General features: G+C 38.6%; 1 protein-coding gene across 1 annotated transcript; it reads right to left on the bottom strand.

The window, feature by feature from the left end:
• Positions 1 to 171: 171 nt before the first annotated feature.
• Positions 172 to 11,339, bottom strand: fezf1 (FEZ family zinc finger 1). Its single transcript, XM_056386400.1, has 4 exons — positions 9,335 to 11,339; positions 7,542 to 7,676; positions 6,122 to 6,254; positions 172 to 4,997 (listed from the first exon to the last, which is right to left on the bottom strand). The coding sequence occupies exons 1-4, from the start codon at positions 10,139 to 10,141 to the stop codon at positions 4,762 to 4,764; spliced, it is 1,311 nt and encodes a 436-aa protein (XP_056242375.1). The 5' UTR covers positions 10,142 to 11,339; the 3' UTR covers positions 172 to 4,761.
• Positions 11,340 to 11,569: the final 230 nt, after the last annotated feature.

Raw genomic sequence — 11,569 nt, 5'->3', positions numbered from 1 at the left:
GAAATCAAACTATTTCGATGTAGATCCCCAGCATCTGAATAAAACGTGTTTATTTAGATTTTTTTTTTTACTTTTGTTTGGCTAATATGAAGTTATAGTCTTGTTTAATATTTATTGGTGTAATACTTTATAAAAATGTGTTGAAGACTTGATGACACACAGTTGATTTTATTTATTATGTTTCCTTGTTAAGCGTCTGCAGCAGGAGGACCAAAGAAAACTAACTTTTCACCGTGACAAGAAACTTTTGTTTTCATATACCATAGTCTTCAGTTCAGCTCTTTTCTTTAAGTTATAACAGTGGAACAATTTAAAATAAATATCATAAAACACTTCTTTTTACAATAATCCTGAGACTGAAATAAAAAATACAAGAGACTGACTGAGGAGACTCGACTTCCTCCATCAGTCAGGACCAGAGATGCAGAGGTGAAGCTGTGAGTGCAGTGCAGTCCTCAAGTGTTCAAGACAATGTTTGGATTTTATATAAAACCGGAGATAAATCTGTCACTTTAAACTAATTTGAAGGTGTTCACATCCAAGTGGCATCTACATCATGACTGGAATGGTTTCATTATTACCCTAAAACCAACCAGTCCTCTAGAGCTGACATTATTAACTTCATCAATTGGCAACAATTTAGATAATTTTCTGACATTTTATGACTCAACAACTGATTATTAAAGAAAACATTGGTCCCCATAGATCCCTTATGACCTTTTCTAAGGTTTATATTGAACGTCAGTGTTGCAGATTTATGAAAAATTTGCGATTAATCATTAATAAATGTCCAAATGATGTCGAGTAAACCCGGTGGTTTGGGGCCAGGGGCAGTTGCCTGCTTTGCCCAGTTGGTGATCAAGCCTTGATTTACTGTATTACAATCGTTTTTAAATATATAGTACTAATGGTTAAATGTATATTCTGTTACTATCACAACTTGAGTTTTATTTCTGAAGTTTTGTTCATCGTTTCCATGAGTTATAGCGACACTGTACTCACCGAGTTAATCAGGTGAGGTCTGGGGAGGAAACACCGTGATACCACTTAAAGAGAAATCTGACCCGTCAAGAAACAAACCAACAGTTCATCCAGATTATCTGAACCTCTGTTTGTGGAGGTCAAACTGAGATGAGGCCTCATGACACAGAAGAGCTGTGTGACCACAAACACAGTAATGGCAGCAGGTCAAAGCTGAAGTAAGAAGATCATTTTAATACATTTGGAGATTGTGTTTCTGGACTCGTCAGACTTGTTTTTAATGATGCTAACGAGTTCCCACTGTTGTCGTTATTAGGGACAGAAATTATGGATGAAAACGACAAAAGAAAGACTGACGTAATAAATCACTCGGTGGTGGAAGAAGCATTCAGGTCTGTTGATTATGTAAAAGGAGAAAAATTAGGCTGTTATACATGATATTACTGTAATGTTATTATATTTCTGTTTAGATCATATTTTATAAGGTTTGTAAAATCTTAATTTGTCAGATCAGATAAATAGTGGAGTAAAAAGTACAATATTTCTCTAGAAGTATTAAGTACAAGTACCTTAACTTTGTACTTGAATATAAAACACTGTGATCATGTGACTGAAGCTCCATATTTAGGTCACGTGATGAAAACTGAGTAGATGCCATTTGTTGATGAAAACTGTGAGATTGGATTGAAAGCTCTGGAAAAAAAAAAAGCTGGTAAATCTTGACCTTGTTGTCAAGGTCTTTCATATTTAAACTTCTGGAAAAATACCAGGTTGATTTTACCTGCGGCCGTGAATTACTGTGAATGTTTAACATGTTTATGATAAAGTACAAGCTGGTGTTAATCTGTCTTTTTCTTTTTGTCAATAAATCACATTAAAAAGACCAAAAACAACAATGTGTTTGTTTGTCTCTGTATCGTTTGGGACTATTTTCAGTGGCGGATTTATCCACATTTATGCCTCTGGTGTGTGTCTGGCAGTAGGACAGTGTGTGTGTCACTTTGTCAGAAAAATATAGAAATTCATCAGACGTGTCCTTTAAAATGTTGCTGTAAATCCTGATTTTCACAATAAAATCTGCGTCTCTTCACCTCTGCCACATCTCTGGTGTCAGAGTTCATCAATCTCACATCCTGAGATGAAACTGAAAGATAATTAAAACTAGCGATCACTGATGACTAATGATATAATAATTAGCCACCATAATGATATAATAATCAAATAAGAATCAGAGGACAGGAGAGTCAAAGTTCAGCTCGTCCTCTGTCGAGTGTCCTCAGTCCAACACGAGCTGAGCCAAGAAACGCTGCGGCCAGTCAGGAGGTTTTCTCGTGCGAGTGTCCAGGGCATGAGGGGTCAGAGGTCAGGGGTCAGTTGCTCCTGATGGCTTTTTTCTTATGCAGGGTCAAGTTCAAGGGGGGAGGTGTCTGCGGGGTCGACAGGCCCGGAGGAGTCGAGGACGGGGTTTTCTCGTGTGTTTCTTCTGGGTCACATTTAGGGGCGGAGCATCAAGGACATTTGTACAAATAAAGTGTTTGTTATTTGTAGGAATTTGTATTTAACAGACGACAGACTCTGGGAACTGAATCACATATAAGTGACATTAAAAACACTAATTTAATTTTTTTTAAAAACGTCAGGAAATAGGAATAAAAATGAATCTAATGTGATAAAATACTGTCAGATTCCAGAGGATTCATGTAAAAATGTTTCATTTTAGAGTAAAATTTTAGAAATACTGACAACATGAGTCGATTTATCATTCCTCCGATCATGAGTGGAAACTTTTTCTGTGGGACAGGCCGACGCTGCACACTGTGTAAACATCATTATCCATTTCAGAAAGAAATCACTTAAGAAATGGGGATTTCACAGATTTTACACAGAGAATAAGTTTTTTTAGTCGTGTTTAGTAAAAGCTGTTGTTTTCAGTCTCCTGTGACTCTGGAGGAGAAAATAGGATCATCACGGTTTGGGCTCGGAGACACAAACTTACAGCAGAAAGTCTGCGTGACGTGAGTTTTTAAAGATGTGGGTGTTCACCAGGCAGGGAGCTCTAATCAAATGCTGTCATTCCATTGCATTATGGGAAATGTAGGCTCAAGTGTTTTTAGAGTAGGCGCCCCTCTGTCTCCTGCAGATCCCCCAACTCCATTGAGGTGTAAGCGTAAATCAGATGCAGCAGTATTGATAAATTATTTCCTTAAAATACCATTTTGTTCACTCGATGTGTTTGTTTACAGACGCTCCCGCACTTTATAAAACTTGTATCCTCAAATTACTTCAATCTAAAAGGTTGTTTAAGTCATTTGGATTCAATATATTTTAGATTTAGTCTTTGATTGAGCCATGTGGCTAAACATCAGGCTTCAGGTCTAAAGGTCTTAATTCACGTTTCAATTTAATTTAGTATTTTTGCCCCTAAAACAGTCAAATCTTAAAGATGTTTAACCTAAGAGATCATTTTCTCAGCAGGTCGTTAAAACCCCCCTAAAGTCCCAGAAATAACATTTAGGGTCATGACCTCAGTGGCTGCTACATCCCTGATTCTTCCACGGAACGAGTGGCCACATGAAGTCATCAGAGAACGTGGTTCAGTGATTTTAGAGTATCTGTTGTTGATTCAAGGAACCTCATTAATCAATTTGAAGTTGCGGATGACTAATTGGTGGAAATGACTGTATTTACTGGTGCTATATGTAAGTTTTTGCTATTCTCACATAGCCAGTGTTAGCATTAACACCTGTTTGCTTGCCAATATCTTCAGCCATAGTTGCGTTTATAATACGCTAGCTAAAAGGTTAGCAGCTGAACTGAGGCCAAGACGGGAGACGGCCTGGAGCTAGCGGGTTAGCATGCTAACTCCAGTAGAAGAAAGAAGTAATAGAAATAGAACCAAAAGATGATATTGGCGTTCCTTTCCACCTCCGGAGACATCTGCTGCTGAACAAAGTTGTTTCTAGACTGGTAAGTAAACAGCTGCTAATGCTAACATTAGCTATGTAGTGATCGCAAAAATTTGAAATAGCTCCTTTAAAGGTACAAAACACTAATTTCAGTGAAATTGACTAATTTGAGGGAGCAAAAACCACTAAATTAGTATCTGTCAAATTTAAGTATATTTTGTTTATTGAACTATTGAAGTAATGTAAGAATACAAATAAATAATCTGAGGGAACAAAAACACCAGAATTGATCCCACAAATTAGCATTTAGCAAACGATTTGTAAATTGAGCACATTTTTGTCTCAAATTGAATTAAATTAGAAGAATTGTCACAATAAGCCTTAAAAACCAGCTTCAAGGTTTCTTTTTTTTTTAATTTCATGGCTGCAAAAGAGAGACGCAAAGGGTCAGATCAAGGCATCTGGGAGGACAGTTTACTGATTCAAGTAATCAAGGGCAGAAATGACTCATTTGAGGGAACAAAAGTAGAAACAAATTAGTATTTTTGAGTTAATTATTTGTAATTTGAGGACATTTTGTGGCTGCACAGGAGGGGGTGAGTGGCCAAAAGAGACACAGTGGTTTTCAGCTGTTGATTAAAAGACACGTATTGAGTCACTACAGGGAACTAATTTAGTGATTCGAGGGAACAGAGCACATAAAGTTTTAATATGAGGTTGATGATTTTTGAAAAATCTTTCTGAATCCGTCTCATGAGGACGAAAGTTTAGTTCCCAACCTGATGGGGGAGGTTTCTTTTTTCCTTTTTTTTTTTTTTGGTGTGTTGGGATGAAAGGTCACAGAGTCAGTGTTCAGGTGAGAGGTCGGCGTCTCTCAGGCCTGGGGGGGCGACTGTGGGCTGGCTGGGTCGTGCAGCTTCCTGACGTGTTTCTTCAGGTCAAAGTTCCTGCAGAAGCCCTTGCCGCAGGTGGGGCAGGTGAAGGGCTTCTTGTCGTTGTGCGTGTGCATGTGGAAGGTGAGGTTGTACACCTGGTGGAACGCCTTGCTGCAGATCGAACACTTGAACTGCTTCTCGCCGCTGTGCGTCAGCCTGTGGTTCTTGTAGTTTCCTGTGCAGAATCAAAGACGTCGAGTCAGCGGAGGGAAGAAAAAGACAAACACTTTGACACAGTTTTTCTAGAGGTTTTATAGAAAATGATTCATGATAAGTGTCGGTGGTTAAGTCGGTTGATCCAAAGCTGCGTCAGGTTGTAGATATGTAAAATTTAAAAAGTGATGGTTCCTACACAGATTGTTTTGTTTAGATATTTTTTAGAGCTGTGAAAAGAGAAATCTATCTGTTGTTTCACAATAAAATAATCCAAAAATAAGAGAAAAGACTGAAAAATGCAAAAGGATTAAAATTCAGTTAAACAGTGTCCTAACAGCTGGAGTCACCGGAGACGACACTGAGAAACCTGCTGCACCATCCTTTGCATGTTGTTCAGGTAATCTGAATTATATTTTGATATTAAACAACAGTTTTTAGTGAAGACACAAATACAACACAATAATATAATAATATAAGACGTGTAAATACATTAATAAATTTAAAATATAGTAATTTTTCATACCTCTAATACTTTTGCGAGACCATAATTATTAAGAAAAGAATCAATTTGATGAACAATTTTAGTGCAACAACATTTGTACAGAGCTGTGCAGGTATCAGTGGTGGAATGGAAAGTACATTTCAAATTCCCAGGAACTTCTGTTTTTCCATTTTCTGCTACATTTGAAAGATTAATATTGTTCGTTTTTACTCCACTACAGTTATTTTGTCGGCTTTGGTTACTGTATATCATTAATATAGAATATAATAAACAAATAAATGATGACCTATTACTATAGTCATTAAAATGAGCCCCACCTTTACCTGCTGTTCTGCAAACACATACATGCAGAAATATATTGTAAAAATAAGACACATTATTTTGAAGGAGGCCATTACTTTTCATACTTTAAGTAGCCTAGGCCACATTTTAATGCTAATATTTCATTCTTACTTTAAATTCTGTATGCATGACATTATCGATATTATATATATATATATATTATATATTATATATATATTATATTATATATATATATATTATATATATATATATGAAGATCATTAAGAAAAAGCAAATATTATATTGATTGTGTCTGACAGTGAAAAAAAATGGCTGACTTGTTTCCGTCATGTCCGCACCTTTCTGATGAAATCCTTTCCCGCAAAACTCGCACACGAACGGTTTGTATCCCGCGTGGATGCGCGTGTGCGTGTTGAGGGTGGAGCTCCGGTTGAAGGCTTTCCCGCACTGGTTACACTTGTGCGGTTTTTCCTGCATAAATAAACAAACAAGTAAATAAAATAAATGACAAATAACTGGAAAATGATATATCTGATAAACAATATTAAGAGAATTGAATATTATAAAGAATATCATTGGAATATTTTGATATTTTACTTTGACACGTCTCGACATGACCTGAACTTCATGGATATTATTGGAATATTTTTAATGATTTCAAAAGGATTTTTTTATTTTTAATTTAAATGATTATTTTCAAAAGTAAAAAAACTTAAGTCTCATCCCCAATGAAAACTATCCCGGGAAAACCCCAGAGATTAAATGTGAGCGTGAACCACAGGAGGAGCTCAAACACCAGGAACAGGCTCGAGGCTCAGACGCTTTATTCTGTCACATAAACACCTACAGTACCTGTCGTCATAATTAACTGTATATGTGTTTAATTAAATAATAGTTCCCCGAACAAAAAGTGATGTTGATTCAAATGTCACTTTCCCGCGTCTCTAAACGCCATAAAAATGCTTTCCCTAAGATTCTTGTTTTTTCGTTTTTTTCAGGATTAAAAAAACTTGAACGTGTCAAATTTTCACCTTTTTTAAATAATATGTTAAAATATAAATAAGGACACATCTTTTAAAAGCTCATTTATATCAGGTTACTAAAATCAAATTAATGTTACAGTCTCTTATCTTTTCTCTGATCAGATTCGTCCTCATACAAAACTAATAAAACACAATTTAAAGACAATTAAATTAAATTAAATTAAATGTCTCTCATTAAAGGGTCGTTTTAAAGCCACAGTCAATGATCTAAATGTAAAAGTCCCACCAACCAGTATTAAAACATGCGACTAAAGACTGTTATTATGTCTGTTATCAAAGTGATTGACAGGTTGACAACAACTGCTTCTCATTTTAATGTTGTTGCTCGTGTTAAAGAGTTTTTATTTTTGTCCCAGCGGAAACAGGTTTATCTTACATTTATAATCGATACTCAACAGATCAATACCGTAATTATCCCAATCACAGGTGTTAGAGGAATAAACAAAAAATAAATAAACTCAGTTTGTTTTTTACTCTATTATTAAATGGATAAACGTTAATGTGATAATAACTAATAAAATGAAAATACGTTTCTTTATATTTTACCATAAAACGATCAGATCACGATCTGATGAAAACGGTCAACAAGGAATAAAAATCCTAATTAATTATGAACATTATAATTAAATAAGATGGTTCTTTGGTTCAGTTGATCAACACGTAAACAACAAACAAACAAACAAACAAACAAACGGTGACGCTCTCGCGCTCCCACCTGAGTGTGGATGATTTTGTGTCGGCACAGTGTGCTCGCCTGTCTGAAGCCTTTCCCGCAAACTTTACACACGAACGGCCGCGCGCCGGTGTGCACGGGCATGTGGCGGGTCAGGTTGTAGTGCGCGTTGAACACCTGAGCAGGAGAGGAGAAAAAAAAAAACAGAATAATATTAATAATAGTTATTAATATTGTGACAATAGCCTATAAAAAAAAAAACACATCTTCCTTAAAATATCATTAATTAAATCATAAATAAATCAAATTGAGCTGAGAGAATTACAGGTGAAGGAGCTATTCACAATAATAAAAAACATAATAATGATAATAATAATATAAATAGTAATAATAATAGCTATAATATATATAAGAAATATATAAAAACACATCTTTCTTAAAATATCATTAAATTAAATCATAAATAAATCAAATTGAGCTGAGAGAATTACAGGTGAAGGAGATATTCACAATCACTTACAATCATCTACCGTAAAAACCTAAATAATAATAATTAAAAAAATAAAATAAAATGAAATAATAATATTAGCTATAATGTATATAAAATTATATAAAAACACATCTTCCTTAAAATAACAATAAATTCGCATGAATCAAAATGACCTAAGGGAATTACAGGTGAGGGAGATATTCACAATACAATCACTTAGCCTACAATCCTGTAGCCTAACAATAAATAAATAAATGAATAAATAAATAACATTTACAATGATTTCATTGTTCTGGAATCTGCCATTGAAAACACCTTAATCCCAGTTTACGGGTCTTTTCCTTTAAAGGTAAAAACAAACAAAAAAAATAAACAGTAAAGAAAAGAAGAAAAAAAAGAAAAGAAAACGAGTGCCCTTTAATTATCAGATTGAGTCTAATTAAACGTCATCTGTCAGGGGTCATTTAATAGACTCTGAATACATTTAATGGGCCGTTAAAACACAATAATAACCACGTAAATCTGCTCAACGCGCAGCAACACGTCACAGTGGAAGATTTGGCGTTTCAGAGAAATAATGAATCCTGATTTAACAGATGAATTAAGATCATTTGATTCGTCTTTGATTCTCGGTAGAAAAATAAATAGAAAGTAAATATAAAAAAACACAATAAACAAAAAACAAATAAAAAGATTCGCAAAAGATTTGTGTGCGCGTGGGAGAGGAATCACAGAGGACACCTCCCCGACAACATGTGATGGGAATAAGATAAAGCGGGATTTAAAATAAATATAAAATACAAGCACCTGAACGGAGAGGCCTGAAACACAGTCTGGTGCACAGGAAACAAGAGTCACATAAAACTAACAAGATAAAAACATCATCTTATTGATCCTGAGAGAAAATCTGTTCATTAGTTTCAATGTTTAATCAAGAACTTATTCTCATTATAATAAAAATAATATGTGGTTTTGTTTCATTTGTTTGAAGCAGCTCATTAAAATGGACAAAATCGGAATTTAGAGGTAATTTAGATTAATGATTTGAATTTAATTACTGTACTTGATGACTAATAATCGATCGAACTGATCACAATGTAATAATCTAACTGTGTTTTTAACGTTTGAAATGTCTCCACGCACAGCTGGACAAAACCTCCAGTAAAACTCCAGTAAAAAAAAAAAAGACAAATTGTAAAAAAAGAGTCGTAAATGAAAGAATGTGATTTGTGTGTTTAACGAGTAAATGAATCCTCCTGCTGCTCCGGAGTCTCTGCTGGGATCTGGTTCCGTTTCCTCCTGCGGGCACAGATGGAATAAAACTGCCGGGCCGCGCTGGACTCACCTTGCCGCAGACCTCGCAGGTGAAAACTTTGGGCTTGTTCCCGGGACAGGAGCCGCTGAGCCGGGCCGCCGCCGCCGCGGAGCCCTTGAAGATCTTGTCGGTGAGGATCTGGTCCCGCTCCTTCATGTAGTGCTGGATCTGGCTCTGAGACAGCTCCTTGAAGGCGTGCACGCCGGACACCGGGTACCGCTCCCCGGCCTGCTGCAGGCCCGGCTTGCTCTTCTCCGCCATGAAGGCTTTGTGCCGGGCGGTGAGCAGGTACGAGGCCATCGGGTGCAGGTTGACGAGGCCGGACGGCGGGGGACAGGAGCCGCTGTCCCCGCTGCAGTTCAGGTAGCACACGGTGCCCATGGTGGGGAAGGAGGACTGGTTCACCACCCGGGGTCTGAAGAGTTTGTACTGGCCCGCGGGCTGGCTCACAGAGGAGTCCTCCTGCTGGTTCTTATAGTTCAACCCAAAGCCCAAAAAGTCTGCGGGAGCGGCCACAGAAGACGCGTCGAAGTGGCCCGGATCCAGCCCGGTGATGCTGAGCCGGTGGCCCGGCTCGTACCCGAGCGGCACCAGCGGGATCATACAATGCAGCGTGGACGGACAGACGTCGGGTTTCCCCACGGGAGCGGACTGGAACCAGCTGGGGAGAGGTATCGACTTGGGCTCGGGTGTCCTGGCCATAATCCGGTCGATGGAGAAAGCGAGCGGCTTGCTGCTGCTGCCGCCGGAGGTGAGCATGTCGGAGCCCGCGGACTGGCTCCCAGAAGCCGGGGGGGAGCCGAGGATCCCCGCTGGGCGGCGGAGAGGACCGTCCATCACCTCCGCATCAACCGCGCTGTGACAACAACAACAAGAAGCTGCTGGAGAGAAGCCTGAGGTTGGGGCTGCTCCTCACCGGCCCGCTGCAAAGGGCATCATCTGCCAGGGAACCCCCCTCCAAATCACCGGCCCCGTTCCCCCCCGCTTATTGATGACAATCAGCGCGGCCGCGAGTCGCTCGATACCGGCGTGCAGAGAGCCGAGACCTCGCCGATCGTTACGTCCAGGAAGGGGAGAGGAAAAGTAGATAATTTGCTCAATTCTCCTCCGTCGATTCTCTGCACTTGTCGCCGCTGGAGGAGGAGGAGGAGAGGAGGAGGAGGAGGTTGTCCTTTACTTGGCAGGACTCCTGCTCAACTGGAAGGTATTTGGTAAATCCCAGGTCTCCTTGTGGCTTCGCGTGACATCATTTTTTTTTTTTTTTTTTTTTTTTTGGAATCGCAGTTCGCCAGGCGCGCAGCGGCCGCGGGGTCAGGAGCTGTCAGAGGTTTACATCAGATTTGGACACAACTCTGGCTCCAGAAACTGCAGCGCTTTTACGCACGGTTCAGGGAAGACAGGGGAGCTGTCATGTGGCTGAACTTGAGACAGAAAACGGATAGAGATATTGAGCAGGAAATGGATTTGAAGTCATCGATCTCAGCCTGGGTGGGCTTCAGGGGCTCTGGATCACAAACTTTAACCCGAGCGGGTTTTTTTCTCCTTTCTTTTACGCACGAGATTTTTCGATGCCAAAACCCACCCATGGCGGGAGAGAGTCCTCTAGATAGTCTCTGATAGATAAATCTGCAGAAGAACCGACATGAGAGAATATCTTCGTGTTCTCTTCTCTCATCACACGCCCTGACTTTCTTGTTTTTTTCTTCCGGATGCAAACGGCTCTTTTACGCACAGAGAGACCGTGAAACACTGCGCGGAGACAAACGCAGATCCCACAGGACAAACCCCACAACAATACGTTCATCCTGAAAGCTGCGGGTTTGATGCTGAATGAGCTGAAATTGCCTTTCGAGGGTCTGAACAAAAGATGGAGAGAAATGAAAAGTGACCGCTGAGGGCCACAAACGGAACACAGTCAAACACACTAAAGACACATTAAGAAATAATAACATCTGTTTGTGTCCGTTTGACTGAAGCTGGAACGATTCAAAACATTTAATGATTTCATTTTTAATTTCCTTTTTGATGTTTTGAAAAAAATGGCACAAATAAAGATTCTTATTATCACTGTTATTGCTACTGAAGCTTTTCATGGTCAGAGAAAATTTTCACAATAAAACTGCTTTAAATAAAAAAAGAGGAAACTCAGAACATTCATCCTCAATACTGATCATTTATGAAAGGTCAAAAGAGAGTTTATTGAAAAGAGTTTGTTAATGAACACAGAAAAAACTGCTCTGAAAGAAAATAATAATAATAATACAT

This window comes from Seriola aureovittata, chromosome 10 (genome assembly GCF_021018895.1).
Source record: "Seriola aureovittata isolate HTS-2021-v1 ecotype China chromosome 10, ASM2101889v1, whole genome shotgun sequence".
Lineage (NCBI taxonomy): Eukaryota > Metazoa > Chordata > Actinopteri > Carangiformes > Carangidae > Seriola > Seriola aureovittata.
This window is presented reverse-complemented; position numbering and strand designations above follow the sequence as displayed.

Bases quoted from the DNA above. Each gene is read 5' to 3' on its own strand.
- fezf1 (XM_056386400.1), bottom strand. From the start codon at position 10,141: ATGGACGGTCCTCTCCGCCGCCCAGCGGGGATCCTCGGCTCCCCCCCG. The intron at 7,677-9,334 runs GTGAGTCCAGCG...TCTCCTGCTCAG, and splicing joins CCTGCGAGGTCTGCGGCAAG to GTGTTCAACGCGCACTACAA. The intron at 6,255-7,541 runs GTGGGAGCGCGA...TTATTTATGCAG, and splicing joins ACAAAATCATCCACACTCAG to GAAAAACCGCACAAGTGTAA.